General features: G+C 40.9%; 1 protein-coding gene across 1 annotated transcript in view; it reads right to left on the bottom strand.

The window, feature by feature from the left end:
• Window positions 1–12,419: 12,419 nt before the first annotated feature.
• LRIG3 (leucine rich repeats and immunoglobulin like domains 3) overlaps window positions 12,420–22,030 on the bottom strand; it is a gene marked incomplete at its 5' end in the record, with an annotated part of 64,089 nt that continues 54,478 nt past the window's right edge. Inside the window, 4 exons of the mRNA XM_019543945.1 lie at window positions 12,420–13,623; window positions 18,868–19,140; window positions 19,220–19,363; window positions 21,814–21,972. Coding sequence (XP_019399490.1) covers window positions 13,379–13,623; window positions 18,868–19,140; window positions 19,220–19,363; window positions 21,814–21,972 — 821 coding nt within the window. The remainder of the gene's footprint in view (window positions 13,624–18,867; window positions 19,141–19,219; window positions 19,364–21,813; window positions 21,973–22,030) is intronic.

Here is a 22,030-nt window from a genome sequence, read left to right as displayed (position 1 = left end):
ACTCTTTCCTGCTTATGCAGGGGGTCGGACTCGATGATCTATTGAGGTCCCTTCCGACCCTAGCATCTATGAATCTATGAATCTATGAATATTAGCAGTCAAAGAAAGCACCAGCAAAGCATAGGCATTTACTGAAAAGGAATAGGAAGTTAGTGGTGGATCATTGTGACAAGGCCAAAGTGTTTAATGCCTTTTTTTCTTTTTCTTTTTGCTTTGGTGTTCAGAAAAAAGGATAAACCATCAGATGATCAACATGATTAGCTTCAAGGACAGTTGGAGGTAGGTATTTAGCCTACAGTAGTTAACAAAAAAAAAACAAACAAAAAAATGCAGAGAGATCACTTTGATAAACTATATGCTTTTAAATCAGCAGGGTCTAATGAGATTCATCTTAAAAATACTCAGAGGATTTCTCTGCAGTAATTGCAGATTTATTGACTATTATTTCTGAGAACTCTTGGAAGTCAGATAAAATGTCATAAATTGGAAAATGGACAACAATCTTTTCTTTTAAAGGGAAAACAGGATGTGTCCTAGGATTTACCGCCTGTTTAGCCTACTTCTGATACCTGGAAAGATATTGGAGTACATAATCAAACAATCAATTTGAAGAGGATAACAAGGTGATAAGTAACAGCCAACATAAATTTGTTAGGAACAAATCATGCCAATATTGCCTAGTTCCTTTGTTTAACACAGTGAAGGGCTTGGGGTCGGGAGGGGATTGGGCAGCAGAAGTAATATACTTGGACTTCAGCAAACTTTTTGATACTGTCTCATCTAACTTTATCTATATTACTAAAAGGGCATGTGTGTGTGTGCGTGCGTGTGTGCGCACGCACCATAGCTCCAAGACCATGATACCTAGAGACCTGAAACTTTGCAGGCATACTAAGGGGACCCCGGGGGCATGCATCTGCATTCAGTTTTTTTATTTAGCTCAAAAACAAAATCATTTTTTTTTTATTATTATTTATTTTTTAATCTATACTGCATAACCCCCTGTGACAGGTCAGCACCAGAAAGCAGAATACATTTGCACATGCAAAACATTCTTTAGCAAAGCTCAAAGTTTCTGGCCAAAGTCAACTGGTACAGCTGGAGAAGGCTCCACATTTAGGAGTACTCCCCTAAGGGCTGTGGTTGGGACTGGTTAACAGGACCTGGGAGCACCTTTAGGTGGAGTGACGGTTTAAGGAAGGTCCAGAGAAAAAACCGTACTGGGCCTTCTCAGGGCCTGATTAGGGGGTTGTGGGAGGCATTTCCTATAAGGCAATATACAAGAAGCAAACTTGCCAAAAATTGACTTGCAAAAGCTGCAGCCAGAGTAACTGAGACTCCAGAGCAGCAAGTTGCAAGATGAGAAACAAACAGAGCAGCAATGGCTGCATCCAGAGTAACTGAAACTTCTGCACAGCGAGTTGCAAACAGAGCAGCCATGGCTGCAGCCAGGAACCGGCCCTGGAGGGAAAAAGAAAACTCTGCATTCTTCTACAATTCAGCCTTGGATTATGGTTATGATCCATTAGTTGCAACTGGCTCAATGGTGACTTCTTGCAGCCACTGCCTTGCAAAGAGATGGAAAGGAGAAGCTCCAGGGATATGCTGCCCCAAATTAATGATTCTCCTTAGGCCCTTCATACACTGTTGACAAGCAACACTCCAGATGTACGTCATTTCCAAAGCAACATAAGAAAAATATAACTCATGCTTCCAAACAACATCTTTTGGCACCACCAAAGACATAAGAGAATCTGGTTACATGCCCACATTTAAAGTGCAGGGCCAGGTTTATCATTGGATTGGCTATATGCTGCCACTCCCAAATGAAGAGCCCAAATTCCTGCAGATCTACTTCATGGGTCACAATACAAAGTAGGCTGAACGGCATTGCAACAATGTCATTCAAACCAAACTGCAGGTGGTGTTGCAGCTGCAAGATATGCTCCTCAAGGAAAACAACTATGTTCACAGTTTCAAGTGTGCCATGGAGAAGATGACTCCAGAGCATAATGCTGTCATTCATGCAGACAAAACTCCAGCTGGTGAGTATGAGCGACACTTCAGTGCACCCACAGCATCAGAAGTAGCTGTTATTCTGGCTAGTGAACAACATGGCAATTGAGACATTGTGTTGCAACTCAGAAATAACTCCCTCAAGAGAATTACTAAGATACACTGATCATATGATGTACTTCAATATCCACTAATTTTCTGGCAGGGTGATGATGGCTACCATATTGAACTGTGACAAACAAACCCAGCAACGGGGCTGCCAACTCAAAAGATTTCTGACGTAGACTTTTATGCCTACAGGATGATGCTGTGAGCTACAAGTTTGAATCGCATCTTGCAATGCAAAATCTCTTCCACCAATTTGCTGTGGACATGTATGCCAAAATTGAAGCAAAAAGGTTGAGATTCATTTGACTGAACCAAAAGAAACTCTATGTTCTATAGTTGAAAACTATGTTCACCTCAGGGATGCCATGATCAGTGATGGAGATCCTGCCAATGTAAGCCAATTGGTCATCTTGTCTTCCAGTTTCACAGGTGGGCCTCGCTACATGCATGAGCGCACTCAGGATGCCATGACTATGTATGAAACTATGGCCACCCTGATCTCTTCATTACCTTCACATACAACCCAGCTTGGGCAGAAGTGGCTAATGAACTGATGCCAGGCCAAAAACCACAGGATCAGCATGATTTGCTGGCAAGAGTATTCAGACAAAAAGTGAAGGCATTAATGAATTTCATCAACAAGGGAAATATTTTTGGAGCCATTCAGTGCTACATGGCAAAACAATGGGAGGAATGACTCTGGTGTTGGCTGAGGATTTTCGACAGACACTGCAGTCATTCCACATGGAACCAAAGCTCCTAAACTGCAGGCCTGCCTCAAAGCTTCATACATTTGGAAAAACATTCAGCGACCCAGCCTCATGACCAACATGCGAGTGCATCAAGTGGGTGGTGCATCAGCTGGAGAGTTTGTTGCAAGCCTGCTCAAACTGGGAAATGGGGCCATGGTATCTGAGAATTAAGAGAGTTCCATCTCAGTGAACAACATTGGGAAAACAGGTGCAACACTTCAAGAACTGAAAGAGGCATTTTTTTCCAAATGTTGCACATCACTTTCATGACCACAATTGACTATGCCAAAGAGCCACCCTGGCACCAAACAATGGTGCGGCCAATACCATAAACAAAGACCTTGTTTCTCAATTGCCTGGCACTGTGCAAGAATACAAGTCAGTGGACTCTGTCCCAGACACCAATGAGGCAGTCAACTACCTAACAGATTTTTTCAACTCTCTCAAACCACCAGGTGTGCCTTCACACAATGTGGAGCTCAAGATTGGTGCACCCACCATTCTTCTCAGGAATCTGGACCCACCAGCACTCTGCAGTGGAACATGATTGGCTGCCAAGAAGCTCATGCCACATGTCATTGAAGCCACCATCATGACTGGCCAAGCAGTGGGACAGGATGTCTTCATTCCACGCCTTCCAGTCATTCCCTCTGACCTGCCATTTCAATTTAAATGGCTCCAGGTCCCGATCTGCCTCAGTTTTGCCATGGGCATCAGTGAGGCACAGGGACAATCACTCAAAGCTGTTGGCCTCAACCTGTGAAGCCCATATTTTTTCATGGCCAACTCTATGTTTGTTCTTCCAGAGTTGGCAATGGCAAAAAGCTTTTCATCTTGGCACCAGATGGCAAAACATGCAACATTGTCCATCCTGAAGCTCTACACACATAAAAACTATCAAACATCATCATACACTGGGATAGAAGAAATGTGATGTGAAATCCTTAGTATGCTAAAGTTTTACAAAGTAAATAAATAATTCTACCTCACAATTCAGTTGTTTAATACATTAATACATTTAAATGTTCAACTTCTATAGTTTTTTGGTATGGCCAAAAGCTCACAGTGTCAAGCTGTATCACACAAGTAAAATAGGGTATAAAATTAAACACATACACACAACTTATTAGTAGAGGGAAATAAGATAGAATGAAAATATTTTATTTATAAAACATTAAAATTTGATTATTGCAACCTGTGCAAATCCAGGTACTTTGGCTAGTTATAATTAAACTGAGGAAATTCGGATCTTAATAAAATTACTTTGAGAGTTGGGGCACAATGATTTGGATAAACATCCTCAAAGGCTTAATTCCAAACTGGGAAGAGAGATAAAGGCAGGACTTCCAGCAGTGTGCCCAGGGTCTGGTTCCATGTTTAGTAGGAACAGTGAATTTGTATGTGGGAATGGAGTGTAAACTTATTAGATTTACAGATGTCACCAAACTGGGTACAACTGTAGAAACTTAAAAGGATAAGTTTACAATTTGAAGTGACCTTGAAAATGGGGTGGGGGGAGATATTTGAAATAAATAGGATGACATTTAGTAAGGGCGAATGCAAAATAGAATTCTTGGGAATAAAGAAATGCACAAATACAAATTAAGGAATGAGTGGCTCATGTATAGTACTGTAGAAGAGGACCTGCAGGTTGTAGTGGAGCAGGGTTAAATGGGAGTCAAGATGCAGTATTGTTGCAGAACATACTGGGATGTATTAACAAGAGTGCTATACATATGGCATGGAAAGTATTTCTTTCATTCTGTTCACACCTGATGAGGCCTCAGCTGAAGTGTCTTATGCAAATGTGCACACCATATTTTGTGAAGGATGTGAACAAAGTAGAGGGAGAGAGTCCAAAGGAGCACAAAGATGATTAGAGGCTTAGAAATATGGTTGGAAGCCTAGAGAAGAGGAGACTGAGGTAGAACCTGATAACAGTCTTCACATCCCAAAAAGCATGGCTATAAAGGTGGATGACATCAAGCTGTTTTCTTTGTGCACTGGGGACAGGACAAAAAGCAATAAGCTTAAATTGCACCTTCTGTTGGTTATTTTAAAATGCAGGGGAGACAGACATTTGTCTGAGTTAGACCAGCAGTCAGCAACCTACTGTCCATGGGCTGGAATAAGTGAGCAAAGCCAGGATGTCAGCGGAAATTCAGCTGGGGGAAAGACAGCTGACGTCGAGTTAGGAATACCTTGTTGGCAATTTGGCAGCAGGGGAAAGGGTGGTTAGGCTGAGAATACATTGACAGTCAGGAGTAATTTGGGAGTGGAGAGAGATGTGCCGATTTGGCTTGCCACTCCTAAAAGGTTGTCAAGCCCTGGTTTAGGCAAGAATAATCTTGCTTTGGACAAGGAGTTGTGGTCCCTCTTGAGATTGCCTCCAGCTCTATTGTTCTAGCACTATCTTTCATATTCCCCTCCTGCTGCAAAACTAAAGCCCATTTTGAATTATCAAAGTGAGTGTGCAATACCTAAAATATTTCCATGAGATTGAACAAACCTTGTTCCCCTTAACAGAAACAGTGCTCCAATTGCTTTGGTTTGCACAGTACAGACAATAGTTCCTCTCTTTCTCTTTTTCTAAAACTTTGCTGCAGGATTATTATTATTTTATCAAGATTTTTTTTAAAGTGGCTGAGCTGAATCATGAAACTGGTCAGCCAACTAGGGAACTCTTTACAAATAGTGCACACACTTTATTTATGACTTAGTTTCCACCTGTGCTGACACGGCTGGGAATTTACAACTGTACTGAAAACGTTACAAGCAGTACCTCAGAAATTCCACATTTTACTGAGCTACATTATTATGGAACATTTGTCATACAGCCAAGTGCTATGTCATCCCTATAATTGATTTACTGCAACATCTGCAAGAATAGAGGGGGAGGGAAAGAAACCTATGTCCACTTCAGATTCTACTACTCCAGAACAGCATATGGCTTCAGAAGATTTACAAACAAGGGGAACCACTGGAAATGAGAAACTGTTTAAAGATAGGTTAAATACAAGATTTTAAAAGTTATTTTTCAGAAAGTCAAAACTGTAAGACATGTTTTAACTTAGCTGTATAACACACCTGGCCTTAAAAAACAGACTTGTTTCCCTGAGGAAAATGAGGCTTAAGCAAGAAACCCACACTCCTCCTTTGTGAAAAGCCTCATTAAAAAAATAAAATAAAATCTCACCAAGTTTGTATAATAGTTTCTTTGTACTCTAAAACAAAATATATATCCACAAATCTCTTTTTCCTTTTAGGAATGTTTTGTCAGAAAAAAGCTCCAAGATTGTTGAACAAGAGAAAAATAGAAGGAGGAATAGGAAGAAGGAATCGCTTTCCAGAATTAGCTCATTCCAGCCTTTGTGAACATTTAGCTTTTGTATCAAACAAACTAAATTTTCATTCACATTTTCTCCCAATTTTTTGAGAGAGATAAGGGTGGGGGGAGGGGAAAAGATATGATTGCATTTAAAAATGCTGATTTATCTCATTCTAGTAGTATATTATGCTTCATAACTTGCCACTGCAGGAAACAGGATAATGAATTAAGATGTAAATTTGATCTGACCCAATTCAGCATTTTTTTTTTTTTATATTCTAGGTGCAGAGAGAAGGGGAAAATATTAAATACCATAAATCAAACTTTGGTGAACTGATGCTCTTGGCTGATTTTCTCCATTGATTTTCCTCAGCTGATCAGTTTGAGGGAGGATTGCATACAGAATTTTATTCCTCCTTCAATTCAGGTCTTGGTAGAAGTGATAATTTGGGGACTCTGTTTATGTACAGCTCATAAATTCTGATTGAAGGAGATCCAGTGGATGTGGGATGAGTCTTTTGTTATCAAGGCTGTAGCAAATCTCACATAGACAAGGCTCAATGGTGGCTTAACTGGATCACTTATTCAGTGGGAACCTACTGGGACAAGAGATTGGAACTTAGAAGAACCAATTTCCTCCACCTCTCAACAAGGGGTTTGAAGGCATCTTCCCATTTCCAGATGTGATAGGCATGTGCTGTTGCTCACTCTGTGAAGGGTGGAAAGAAAACCGATTTTGCAGCAATCTGAGTCTTTTCCACATTATTCAAAACCACCTTCTAATTGTGTGTAGAAGAGCAAAACTCACGTCTCATCCATCACAACTATCACGCTTTTTTATTCTTATGCCACTTGGTCTGGCTATATAAGAGGGATAAAAGAAACTTTCTAAAAATTACAAGCATGGCCTGAGCAAGGTGATTTAAGGAATCAAATGCTTCCATAGGGCTATCTGGACAAAAAAAAACCCCCAAAACAAAAAACCCACAAAAAAACCCAACTCGCACTAAGCAATTAACCATTTAGAATTAGCCAATAGGAAATGCAGGAGTGTGGCAAGACTCCCTCTCTGAACCTGCAGTGCCTCCATCCATTTTGGATCTAGAGCTGAGAGAACCCAGAACGGGGTGGGAAAATTCTGGCCTATGAGTCAAATCCAGCCGGCAGTAGACTCAATGTCTTGGGACAGTTCCCGTGGACACTCCAGCAGCATCTGCACTGTGATAGGTGGGGCCTGGGTTTTGGTGGAGACTGGCCCCAGCAGCACTGGCAGGCATGTGGCAGGGCACAGAGCTGCTTTGCACTTGGACTAGGACCTTGTGGTGGTGATAGTGTGGTCTGAAGCTGGGGCAGAGCTGCGATCTTCAGTCTGCATGCTCTGGGCAGGGGCATGCCAGTAGCGGATCGTGGCTCTGCCCCAGCTCTGGACCACACTATCACCACTGCAAGTAGCTGGGGCAGAACCGTGATTCACTGCCTGCATGCCCCTGCCCAGAGCATGCAGACTGAAAATCGTGGCGCTGCCCAAGCTCCAGACCATGCTGTCACCACCACAAGATCCCAGCCTGGCTGCTGAGCAGCTCTGCACCCTGCCACATGCCCCGCTGTGCTGCTGGGGCTTCTCTCCATGGAAACCTTGGCCCCATGCTATCACAGCGTGGCTGCTGGTGTCTTCATGAAAACTGGCCCCAGCCACACGGGCAAGGGTTGCTGTGAGTCCAGCCGCTGGTTGGATCCACCATTTTGCCCACCCTGACTTAGAATCCCACTTCCTGGGCAACTGCTGTAACCACTAAGGCCTTTAGCAGATATGCAAGTAAAGGCACCATGGTATCTGATATGCAATCCCTACGATTGCACTTTCTGCCAGGCCAAATGTGCATGTGCATGTGCATGGCATGTGCATGGCAGAAGGCAAGATTGTGGGATCGAGTCCAGGATCAGTATCCTGGGTTTCTCACTGGCAAGTAGCTGAGAGGGCTGGGAGCCCCATCAGCTGATCCAAGTTCCCAGCCACAGGTGTGCATCCTGCAGCTGGGAATCCTAGCATGGCCACACATAAAATTAATGGCATGAGAGGCCATGGCTTCTTCTGCAGGGCCCGCAGCAGTGGAGGGCTGCCCCTCCCCCCCGGGAGTGGGGTTATCCTTACCTGTCTTCTGGCTGGAAATTCCAGCCATGGTCAGCTGTGATTGCTGGGTTTCGGTTTGCCGGGCCACAGCATAAAAACTTTGGGAATCCCTGCTCTAGGGATATTTAACATCCCTGCTCGAAATGAGGGAGAGCAAGGATTAGAATCTGGGTCTCCCAGATCCTCTAACCACCAAGCTTTAGTCAGACTCTGAATTCCTCCTGTTGGAGCCATTCTACTTTGGCCTACAGGATGTGGATGTTTATTCAGATAAAACAGCACCAACAAGAGAGAGAGGGAGACTATCAGCTTGGTGGATAGGACACTCCTTTGGACATTCCTTAATTGGAGCAGGGACTCGAACATGGGCTCATTCGTTATGCTGGAACCTCTTCTCTGGCACAGACAAGAGATTTCTCCTGAAATCGTCTTAAAGGATGCTTAATAGTAAATCTTTTGAAAAAAAGTTTACTAAAACAATATTTCCATTAAAAGTTTTTGATCATTTAGCATTTTCCAATTTGGGGGAAAGGGAGAGGGGTTTTGTTTTTGTTAGCTTAATAAAAAGGTCTTATAGTTGCACTTATTTATACCTGTTACAAACCCAGCTTCCTGCCGGGGCTGCAGGTCAGTCTCTCCAATAGCTTCTGCTTCACTCTCCCACACCTTTTTTTAAAGAAGTTTTGTATCAGCTTCTCTGTTTGGATCTCCCTGTGGTTATAAACTTGGAAACATAATATACCCACCCTGTTGATCTTAATGCAGTTAGAGTTAACACTTTGAACCAAACGACCCCTACATTACCCATCAGTAAATGGAAGATTATCTACAGCCAGACTTTTCTTTCTTGTACACGTGCAACTAATTGGACCGGCTGCCAGTGGCCACAGTACCAGGACTGTGCAGCTGCAGTGCCAACAGGAAGCCAGGAGGCAGGGGGGATGGATGCAGGGGAGGGAGAGGAGACTTGCGTGCTGCATGGGCTAGCCCAGTCCTGGCTGCGGCAGAGCAGGGCAGTGCGGGGCACAGTCCTCACTCCTCAGGTTCCCAGTGGTACTCAGTAGGCCATAAAGGATCAACTGGCAGGCTGCATATGGCTTGCAGGCCATATTTTGCCCAGCCCTGTGCTATTACCATATTTTCCTTGCTTAAAATACATCCCCACAATCTCAGGAGCCGAATTTAAAAAACAGGTGGGTGCTGTTTGCAAGGAAGTAAAGGATAATCAGTTCCTTAAGTCCTACCCAGTTTTTATGCATATGACCAGCAAGTGGATTAACGGTATTTATGGCATTATGCAATCACTTGCATACTGAGCCACAGCTTTTAGCATTCAATGGCACCTTCATGCTTGTTTGTGGGGTTAAACTTTTCTTGTTAAAATTTTTCAAATGTAGGCTCATCAAAGGATGTAGGTTCATCTAAGATAAATCACACTCACAACATATACACCATCAGCATGTCTTCTTATTTTTCAGATGTTGGTAATTAAATCCTGTAAAGCAGGTTATATTGCATTTTTCTTTAAATCAGAGCAATAGCTTCATGTAGCTGCTAAACAATAGCTACCTTCAAATGGGTCAGAGGCTTCCTTTCTAGATCATAATGTGCAAACCAACAGCTTGCATTATAGAATCAAAATATTACATGTTTATGAGAAAAAATGTAACCATTTTGTTAAGTAAGCCAAAACAAATCTCACAGTAAGTCTTAACTGAAAGGCTTAAAGTGGAGCGCACAATTTATGCTTGTATTTATATTTGAAAAGAAAACAAAATCCTGGACTAAGGTCGTGGCAGGTAAATGAAGCATAAGGCAAATATTTACTAGATTTGGTTTTAGTTTTTTATTTCTTTAAAACACTTAAGGGAAAGAACCAAGTGTTCAAAAAATCCCTAGTACTACAGTAAAACAACTATAGTCAAATTAGTGAGTTCATCTACTGATGTAGGCTGTCGCCTATGAAAGCTTATACCTCTCTGAACCAGCTAGTCTATAAGGTGTTAACCTGCCCTGTGTTCTGTCTGAGACTTCAATTATCAGAGAATGTTCTGACAATAAAGAAAAACCAAGCTATTTAACAAGTTAATTTAGACAAGTTAATTTTTCCTATTCATTAAAAAAAAAAACCCCAATATTAAATGTTCCAAATAAAATTGTCTTCTGTTTAGAAACTGAAATCAGGTATCCACCACTGCTGGTCTCAAACATTTAGTTACAAAATGTGCTGGAAAGAGATGCCAATAAATAGATACGCTGGTATAGCATTAACATGATTATTCAGTATTTACCAAAACTGTACACCTCTAGTTTATTTGCCAGAACATTTTGTTGTTCGACGTGTTATGAGAGTGCTGCTTTTAAAGAACATTTAACAAGTTGTAAGTACGCCCATTATAGGATTCCAATCACTGTTGCAAATTAGATCACAAAATGTCTGCTCTGTCATTTAACAACACATCTTTCATTCGGCCATGAGGCTTCTGAGCTACAGTACAAGTTTTATTCATTATTGGCTGCATTATATTTCCCCATCACATAAACTTAGGATTTTAGTGCTCAGCTGTGTAAACATCTACCTACCAGCTCCCTAGTTCCTGAACCCTCAGAAAACAGGGCAGAAGGATGTTCTCACCATCTTTAAACAGATATAGGTTACAGTAACAACATTTAAAAAAAAATCTATTACAACATTGTGTATATCTTGCAATTTACTGAATGTCACTATATATAAGTACAACCAGACCCCTATATATTTAAGTTCACATTAATAGAGTTTGGTCTCAGGGTATTTATTTCTATTTCACTGATATTTAAAACTGTCAAAAGTATTGCTATCTGCCTCTTTTTCATACCATTTGAAATATCTTTACTTGATGAAAAGCATTAACAATCTGGCAAATGACCCATCCCTGAACTCTTCTGTGGGCACTCAGGTCTAATATCACTGCAGGACAAGGGGTCTATATGTTATGACAGTCCAGTCCAGGAAAATGTTTTTAAATGAAAGGAAGATGAGTATAGGAAGAGAGTGGTGATGCAGTCTTTTTTTCCATTCTACATAAAAGAATGCTTTAAAAAGGCTGTTTTTAGTCATAGAACTTTAACTTGGATTCTTAAACTTATAATTTTATTTTGGAATAAACATCATTAAAGTTTGTTTTTGAAACTCTGTTTCCTCAGATATTTGAAAAGCAATGTCTGGATAGAGATCCAAGATATCATGCTTAAGGAAAACTAGCAGAGGAGGGAAGAAAAACCTATCCTGATATAGTGAGTGAATCAAATTTAAGATTTCTTGCCTTACTGACTTTGGGGCTTTGGGCTTCACTCAGGAAAATTAATAAAAAATGCACTTAATTATAATCAAATAACCATCTCAATGTCTGTCACCACATCACCACATCTGGTAGCAATGAAGACAAACTAGCAGTAAGATTTAGAAAATCTGGCAATATGATAAACTAAAACACGCAAAATCCATTCTCTGTATTTAGACCACCAGTGACTAAGGATGGATTAACTTCCTGTCACTAATGCTGGCGCCTAAATTAAAGGGGGAAATTACACCACAAATCTGGGTACCAGGTTTCTGGCTACAAACAATAAAAGCCCTTAAACTCAGCTGTTAGGCAGGGAAATCTTTGCTCCAGACTTATCCTCTGAAAACTGTTTCTATGATGGTCTGTCCTAGCAGCTGCTTTCAATTGAGTTTGAAAGAGGAGTTTTGACAACTATATAAATTTGCACCTTCAAAGCGAGCAGATTTAAAAACATAATGTCTTGTAATATTAACCATTTCAGAATAGAATTGTTTTAATACATTGCTGAAAACAGGATTCAGAACTTTTTAAAATACCAGATATCTGTACTAAGGAAACAAAAAGGAAGCTTCGAGTCTTAATTACTATCATATAAATAAGCCATGCTCTTTCTTGGACTTAGGGTTAATTGTATTCTTGTTAGATTAAATTTACAGTTGCTTGACTGAGCAACTGAATAAACACAGAACACATCTATTCAGAAGCAAAAAAGGTCAGCTGAATACGAAACAGCAGAAGTTAAAATAAGGAAGCAATTCTCCTGTAGTTTTATGTCCTTTTAATGCTGCGCATGTGGAAATGGTTGCGGGAGCAGAAAAGAGGGACACAGTATGGGAAATCAAAGACTCAGACTTACATTACATTTTTGGCAATTATTTCATACTCAAGCCATTTACTTAGAGGAAAATGATGCTACTAGGCCCTGATTTTTGTAAAAAAACAGAATACATTTCTGCATATCTTTGTATCAATTTAGCATACTCACCTTGACATGGTATACACATGGCTAGACAGCTGACATTCCAACATTATGAACAGGGCAAATATGGAATCTGTGCATACATATTTGATTGTGGATACACAGAATGGAAGAGCCATCTGTAACTGAACTCACAAGCAGACTTGTATGATTGGACCTATTAGGAGCTGAAGATACTTAACCTGATGAAACAAAGTCACTTCATTGTAGGCAAATCTATGAGAAGTAGCAGAGGACTTGGTACACTACTTATGTAAGTTTTTCTACAAATGTAAATCCACCTTGCATTTCTCATACACTAATGTGGCTCAAGACCACAAGGCAGCATAGTTTATTAAGTGATGTGCAAATAAGATGCATGATACCTGCAAACAGCATTCATAAAATGTACAGTTGCTGGTACAAGTTTAGAATGCTTTAGTACTCATGTCAATAAAATGAAGTCTGGCAAAAATACACATAGTATTATTTACACCGTTAATTTACAAAAGATAACATTTGCATAAAACAAAAGCTATAAAATAATTAGAAATATAGTATTTTATAAGGAATGTATTCCCTGTATCTCATTTTGGCAATTGTTTTTCATATTTAAAAAAACGTATCGATTCTTTCAGAATTCATGGCTCCATGATGGCTCTCTCTCTTTTTTATTTTTCTGCTTAAATTAAAACTCCACATTGAGGTAGTACATTAAAATATATTTTTGGTTCCATAAATCAATGGCAAGTCCAAAAGCAGCTATGTATCCAAGTCACAGGACTGGAAAGTAGGAGTCCTAAAGTTTTCAAAAGACTGTTTATAAGTACAAATGTTATTTTCCTCTTGAGAAAATGTCCTGTCCTTTCCATCTTCCTCTGCCTCTGAGTCAAAATCCAATGAGGCATGAGGATTATTATGGGAGGCTTTTGGTAGACAACTTGCTGGCTGTCTATAACTTGAAAGAGATTCCAACTGAGGCCTCCATAAAGGCTTTCCAAATGTTCCTGCAAGAAAGAAAATGTGTAAGTGCAAATATACTCATGTTAACAGTAACGAGTCTCTCTGAGTACAAGAATATGAGCCAAAGGCAGACAGAGCTCAAGTTCTTGAGGATGAGATTTGGCTTAGTATCTAAATTGTACTATGATTTCCCCACCAAAAAGGAAAAAAAGGGAAAAAACCTGATCCCATGAACAATTTAAGACTCTCTTAGCTGAGACATGTTTTTCCAAAGTAAATGACTTGGTTGACAGCCATTCAGAACAACCCACTCTAATTTCACTGCCTATATTTTCATCAAGTCTCAGTATAACAAACTGCAATCAGATCACAAGATACTTTCTAAAGCAAAATATAGAACAAATCTCTTCAACATGTTCTTAGTGTGTGGCTGTACTTTTTAGAGTGACTAAAATGTGTTGCTTAGCTAGGCTGATATTAAAATCTACATGATCATTTGAAAACCATGCACCATGCCACCTGAATGCTAAACAGAATACTCTTGGGCAAAGTCTAACATCAGTAATGAAGGAACTGCAAGCCAAATTGTGCATTCATTTGCACCTGTTTATCTCCTTTGCCCACAACTGTCTAAACTAAGGCATGATCAAGCAAAATTTGCTACTTTAGTCAATTTTATTAACAATTCTGTTGATGGACCAGCCAGAAAAAGAATAAACCTTCTCTCATTCCTTGCCATATAGAGCCACTGCAGGTAAACTTTGCTAAACTAGAGGAAACTGAATAAATGAAAGAATGACATAGATTTAAATGCATCAAAGCACAGTGATCTGTTAAGATCTCATGAGTTCTTTGAGGGTGTTACAGGTTGATTTTGAAACAATTGATTTTTATTTATAAAATTATTAATGATTTTGTACTGGAAGAGTCATGTTTCCAGTACTAAACTTGCTTTAATGAAAAGTTTATGAAAAAACTACTGTGAAACAACTGGAGGCATGGCATTTTACATATGCACCAAATGATCTGCAAACCTATTTTCCTCTCACCAAATAGAGAAATTTACCACTGCATCATGCTTCTGAAAAAAAAAAATTAAACTATGAACTTTCCAACTCAAGCATCAACAGTATAGTACATATATCGGCTATCCAATAGGACAATGTATGCTGGGCAGGAGGGGCGGGGCTGGGGATTATTGCTGAGTTTTAAGATGTCTGAGGAATCCAAACCGTGTTCTGCAAGTTTTTCCATGGATATGATAGGTGGTGCCAGTGGGGGAGGGCATGGGAAGAGGGCACAGCTGTTGGCCGGGATGCTGTGCACTTTCCTTCCTCCTCTGCCATTTCTCAGCTTCCTGAGTAAGGCGGATGGACAGTAGCTTGGTGTATGATGCAGCACCATTGAGACCTGTTACCAACCAGCACTTCCCAGTTTGTAAGGCTGATGCCACCCTTCTTAAGGTATGTTTTCAGGGTCTCCTCTTACTATGATCGAGTTGAGAGAAGAGGACTTGTTTCAGGAGACAAGTGTCAGCCATCTGTGCACAGTGGTCAGCCCAGCGGAGTTGTTGTTTCATGATCTTTGCCTCAATGCTGGTTATGTTAACTGCAGAGAGGATGCTGGCATTGGTGCAGTGATCTTGTCTTTCCATCTAATGTGAAGGATCTTCCTGAGGTGATGCTGATGGAACCATTCCAAGCATTTAAGATGGCTTCAATACATCATCCATGTCTCACACCTGTAGAGGAGCATGGGGATAACCATGGCATGGTAGACCAGGATTTTAGTTTCCATCTGCAGATCTTGGTCAGCAGACATGGTAAAACAGCTTTCCAAAGAATACACTGACACAGAGAATCCTATGTTTAATTTCTACATCGAGACTGGCTGAGAAAGGTGGCTGCCAAGGTGGGAAATGCTCAACATCTTCCAGGGGTTCTCCACCAATGGTAATTTGTGTGTGGGGGGTGGAGGGGGGAGGCAAGAGGCAGCTTGTGCTGGGGCAGGCTGATGGGGAACCTTGCTCTTCTCAATAATAAATGATAGGCACCTGAAAAAAGGTCAAGGGTGGACTGCAGATCGGTATCAGTGTGCATGAGAATATCAGTCATTAGGGTACTGAAGGTCAGTGATGCCAGTCTTGGTAACTCTCATTTTGCTGTGAAGGAGCTGCAGGTTGAAAAGCTAACTATCCATTCTATACTCAACTCCAGTTCTGGGAAGAAGGCAGTCATGGATGAGAATCAAAATCACAGCAAGATAGATGGACAGAAGAGTTGGGGTGATGACACAGGCCTGCTTGACACTAGTACAGAGGGTAAATGGGTCTGTCTCAGATCCACTGCAAAGGACTCCAGTGGTCATCCCATCATGAAGTAGCCTGAAGATACTAATGAACTTTAATGGACAATCTAGCCAGCAGCTTCCATAAGACTTCATGACTGACTGAGTCAAAGGCCTTGGTTAGGTCAAGGAATGCCATAAACAGCTCCTGGTGTTGCTTTCTACACTTCTCCTGGATCTGTTGTGCAATAAAAAATCATGTTGGTAGTACCCTGTGATGGTCTAATGCCACACTGGGATTCTGGAAGGACATTTTCGGTAAGGGGAAGGTGAATCAGAAGGATGCAAATAAGAATCTTCCCAGTAATGGAGAGCAGGGCAATGCCTCAGTAGTTTCCACACACTAACGTGTCCCGTTTCTTGAAGATAGTTACAATGTTGGCATTCTGTAAGTCAGGAGAAGCTTCCTCATCAACCCATATTTTGATGAGAAGTTGGTGAAATTTTTACACTAGTGCTGTTCCAATAGCTTTGAAGACCTCTGCAGGAATGCCCTCCGGTCCTAGTGCCTTTTTCTTCTTGGTCTGAATGATGGCACACCAGACTTCCTTGAAGGATGGGGGATCAGCAACAGAATCTGTTACTGGACGTTGAGGGATGGACTCCATGGTGGCAACTGAAACCTCAGATTCACAGTTGAGCAGAATCTTGAAGTGCTCCTTCCAGGTTTGTTTGATGGATACATTATCTTTGAGAAGGGTGGAGCCATCTTGGGATCACAAGGGGGTTGAGCCAAAGGAATGGGGAATATAGGGCTTAAAAATTCTGTTGAGGCACAAGCTGTTGAAGACAAAGGCACTGGAGTCTAAACAGCTGTCTGTCACTACATACTAACTTATGTATGTAAAAACTTACGAAACAAACTAAAAATAGTGGGTGATGTTTCAAGTCGAACCATAAAATCCTGTGAAAAACATATGACACAAATTCTTTATTCTGATAAGTTAAATGTATAAACCCTAAAGGAATTTAAATTTAAAAAACAACCTTTGTTGTTTAAGGCAATAATCTACACAATGTATCTGCAGAATTATATTGATTTTCTATACTTCAATTTACAATATAATCTTTTATCTGAATACAACCGTTAGAATGAGACAGGAAATAAGGAAATGTGTGTACAGAAAAGAATGTGCAAAACTGAACACATTGTTTTATAAAAGCTGATATTAAAAAGCCTTGTTACTTGAATTACTCATTCTGTAGGTCTGATATGTTTATGGATTCAAGACTGGTCACGCACACTGCTAGGAAGAGCTACTGAATGGAATGTCAGCAGTGAGCAGTGAGTCAGAAATCTAGTTAACACTACAGAAGGAGAAAAGGAAAAAGAAAGGAGGCTCCATAACAATAGTCAGCTTGGATAAATGAGGCTACGCACACATTTCTTTAAATAATTAATGTTCAGATCCTAAAACAGGACTTAAGTTGACTCTTAAGTCTAAAATACAATCCAAAAAAAACCCCTTAATGCCTGCTTTCCTCTGAAAGTACCTAAATTCACTAGACATGTCCTTGTTTGACCTCCAAGTTCTTTAGCCAACTGCAGTTCTCTTTTTGTGCTTGCCCAGAACAGTCTTAATGTGAGCACTGAGGGCAAGGCACTTTGCTCCTATTTCAGTGCTGTTCTAGAAACTATACAGAGAATTGGGTAAGTCCCCAAAGAACCCAACAAGTAGGTACACTCAGAACCCATTTCTTCCTCCTCACCCCCAAAGGACCAGGTCCATCACAAAATGCAGTCGTACCTATTTTCTTTCAATACAGGTAACAGGAGGAACACTGGTAGGGCCATATCCCATTAATATACTCAATGATTCTCAACCAGGGTGCCAGGCATGAAATGTGAGGAGATAAGCAGGTGTGTGCAGACAAGTGCAAGTTCAAGCTAATTCCTTCTTGGCCACTGTCCTGTCCCCAGTAGCCAGCACCTCTGTAAGGAGATGAGCACTGTAATAAATAATTAGTTTTTGAAATGGGGTGCTGCTCAGGTCACAAGTTATGGACAGGTGCCTCGAGTTTAAGGTTGAGAACCGCTGATATAAATCAGCTTGTGCTGTGCTTACCCACTTTTGCTGATTCATGGCCAACAATGCTAAAATAACACACAGCAAGCAGCATCATGCTTTGCATTTGTCAAATCCAATTTTAGTTTTATAATCTCCTGTGGCTCTGACCAGTCAGTGAGACACAAGACAGAGATTACTTGGCTAATCATTAGAGCGCTCACCCAGGAAGCTCTCTTGAGGGGAGAATCCTCCAGGCTTCCCCAACTTCCTGAGTGAATGCTTTAACTAGGGAGCTGTAGGTGCTGAGCTCCCGCTCAGTCAGAACCATTTAAGAGAGAGAGGGAGCTCTGCTTCGTTTTCTAAAGGAATGGTTGTAGATTCCTGCCTTCAGAATCAAAATCCCAAGAAGATGCAGATACCTTCCTATAGCTGTGATAGATGCCTAGGTATCAGAGAAGAGCAGGAGTCCAGACAAACCTATTGCCTAGGTCCAGATAGCACCTCACTCAGCCTCTATGTTTTTCAGATCACTGTTTAAAAGTACTCAACTCTCCCTCATGAACTGTATAGGTGCCTAACTCTGGGTTCTGGATTCAGTCTTGGAACAAGACAACAAAAACATAGGTGTTGCAATGCCAAACTTGCAGGTACATTAGTCCTTCGGTGGATCCAGCCCTCAGTATCTTTTTAAAAATCCATATATGAAGTCACAAAAATACTTTGAAAAAAATTAGATAAGATTCATGTTGTTTTTCCCTCACCTCTTTTCAGATCCTTCATTTGTATAAGGATACTCATGTGAGTTAGTTTGTTTAAAGACAAACAAACAAATCTCTGTATTACCTGTTCTTACAAAGGTGTGAAAATTAATGTTTCTTGGTGTAGGAAAACCATGAACAACAACAAAACTAAAACATAGTGACTAAAACATACCCATGAAAGTGCTGCTAATGATATCAGAAGATAGTTCCTGACTTCTATTCGAATCAAATGCATCAGAGTTTAGACTCAAGCTTTTCGCTCCACTTCCTTCATTTTGAGTGTAAGTGGTAAGCAGTTTGCTACCTGTAGCCTGCATTTCCATACTCCCAACATACTGGTCAAATGGATCTTCTGGTGGACGTGAATATTGATAGCATTCTTTTTTCTTTAAGAAACTAGATTCATTAGGCTCCATATACACTGTTCTTTGATCAGGGCTGCAGCCTTAAAAGTTAAAAAAAAATTATCAGAAATATCAAAATGCAAGACTGAAGTAAGAGGACTACAAATTTATTTAACTTACTTGTGTTATATGCCTCAAAAGCATCTGAGCCATAAGCATTCCCTTTTAAACACACAGTCCCAGAAGTCCCCAGATAGTGGCATAAGAATGGATCTGTAACACCTTCCAGATCTGTTTCACTGCCATTATCTAGATGACAAATGCCTTAAAAAATAGAGACAGTAAATCAATAGACAGGCTTCTCTTTTCTAGGCTTTACTCTACACTATTTTTTCTTGTGTTGGGGTTTTGCTGTCCTTCAAAACCTTATTTATACAAATACACAACTAAAAGTCATACTATGTATAAAGAGATATAACATTTAAAGGAAGAATAATTTTAGCAAAAATTGAATTAATCAGTTTTAGAGACACACCGCGTTTTAGTCCCAACCCTTTTCAGGAGGGTTATGTTAAACAGTTATTGGATAAAAATATTGAAAAAAACAGTTCTGGAAACCAAAACCTAAACAGAAACCAGAACCTAACCACTAGACAAGAATCATGTTCTCCCTTGTGGTTTTTTTCCTAGTCCAATGAATCTTCTAGCACCAATGCACAGCTTCAAATGGAAGAGTGGAGAGCACCTTCACCCAGAAAAGTGTCCAACTTAGGGCACACAGGGGTGGGGGATTTGGATGTGAACCTTTCAAGATGAGAATGGAATGGAGTCTGGGGTCACCATTCCTGGAAGAGCACTATAACCTTATAGTGTAATAGAGTACCATAGAGTATAACAGACAAATCAGGATCATCTCCTTTTCCTCCAACAGCTATACAATTTTAAGGGAACACTAAGCTCAGTTCTCTGAAAGAAATGACATAACACACCAAACCTTCTCTTAAAGGTAGGAGCTACAGAATCTGAATGGATTCAGGTGCTTCCCTGCAGCCTTGAAATCCTGCTTGATGCAAGAATTCAAACCCACTTCTGTCCTCCAACCTACTCCCTGTCCTACCCCTGTTCTTCTACTGACTAGCTGTAGGCATGCTGGCATTATGTAGCTCTTTGCTTAGCATACAAATATTCTGGATATGGCTATGAGTTATCTAAACTTTCTCAGTATACTGTTTAGGGAGCACAGATTCTAGACTCCACTCCAGATGCCAGAGACCTAAGAGTGAGATGTTGCAAAACTTAATTTTTAGTTGCATAAGCCTTTTATTGGATCTGCCCCTAAGGACTTTTCTGCAAGGAAAGTTTCATTGGTTATATTCACATACAGTCTTTTTTTGCATAAAACACACACCTTGGCCCCCCAACAACCAGCCCCTTAAAACTGAGGTGAATGTATTAAGTAGGGAAACTGATTTTCCACCCTGGAGGGAAGCACCCTCTTTTGACTCCTGCTCCAGTTTAGCAACTGTTGTGTTACTATTCAAACTACTGAGGTCAAACAGTTGAAATAACAGCTCATTGTTGTTTACTCCAGAGTTATCAACTGTCTCTCCTTTTTAATGGTCTTGATGTTCCACTAATCAAGCTAATCTTTCTTGTGGCAATGTTTCTGTTTGCTAGCTGCTGCTGGTCCAGCTCCTATTTCATAGCATTGGAAACTCCTTAGCTCTTTTGAACATCAGATTCGCTCATAGAGATGAGTCATCAGCAACAATGAGGGTTCCAGACTTAATTAAGCAGGTGAGTCAGCTGAAAATTAAGCTCTGTCCCTAATCTATGCAACAAGAACACTGGAAAAATATTTTTCTTTAGTTTGCCTTTCAAAAATAGATGTTTGGGGTGTATTGTATGCAAGAAAACAAGGTAGTTATAGCACTAGTGAATGGCCCATCAAGTATGACCGGGGGGAGTAGGGGGGGGCAGGGACAGAGCACCACCACCCACTACCCCGTGCTGCTGCCGTGCTGCTCTCTAGGGGGGAGAAGCTTGCCTCACTATCTCCTCCACTGCCTCCAAGTAGTCGGGCTATGGGGAGGGGAGGGAAGGAGTGAGACCAGCAGCACTGGCCTTGACCCCCCACTCTGTTCTCTCTATCCCTGCCGTCATGGTGGTGCTCCATCTCTGGCGGAAGGGGATGGAAGGGACGGTGGGGATAGACTGGCATAGCAGAGTGCTGCCCTGATGGCGGGGACAGAGCAGGGGGCAAGGCCAGCGCTGCTGGCCTTGCCCCCCTCCCCCCCATCCTGCTCATCAGAGGCAGCAGTGGCCTTGCCCTTGCCCCCCTTGGAGGTAGCGCTCTGCTGTGTGTGGCTGTCTGTGTGGAGCACTCTGATTGGTTGTTCCAGTAAGCCAATCAGAGTGCTCCAAGAGCATTACAGACAGGCAGACAGACGAAGCCCTTTATATATATAATATTGCCCCCCATGTAAACGTCAAAGAGTTTCTTTCTTGATCTGGTATGAGTTGTTTCTTAAGTAGTATAAAATTAAATTAAAGACAGCCCTCTCATAATGGTCCAATTCCTGTTTAGGAACACTCACTTTGGTACAAAGCAGCTTACACTATGTAGATAAGTCAATTAGTAAGGAACCTACAGGTCTTCTGCTATCAAAGTAATTTCACTGAAGTGCCATTTGAATATATTAGTTAGAAAGACAATAGTTAATTTCTAGTCACCAGTAGAACGTGTAAGATGTGCAGGGCCATTAGGCACTTACCATTACTATCTTTTTGCTGCAAGAAATATCCTCCCATGGAAGAAGTTATGAACTGATGATGACTTCCATTTTCTGATGATCCATACCCATCCTGCCTTTCAGCTAATGTTCCCTGGGATGACAGGTAACTTGGAATGTCAGCAGGCAAATTTGTCTCATCTATAATTAAACAAAAAAGAAAAACATCCATAAAACCATAAGTATATTTCAGGATCCT

The sequence above is a fragment of the Crocodylus porosus genome, unplaced genomic scaffold (genome assembly GCF_001723895.1).
Source record: "Crocodylus porosus isolate Cpor-Errol unplaced genomic scaffold, CroPor_comp1, whole genome shotgun sequence".
In the NCBI taxonomy this organism is placed as follows: Eukaryota; Metazoa; Chordata; order Crocodylia; family Crocodylidae; genus Crocodylus; species Crocodylus porosus.
Note: the sequence above shows the minus strand (reverse complement) of the source record. Positions and strands in the feature narration are given on the sequence as shown.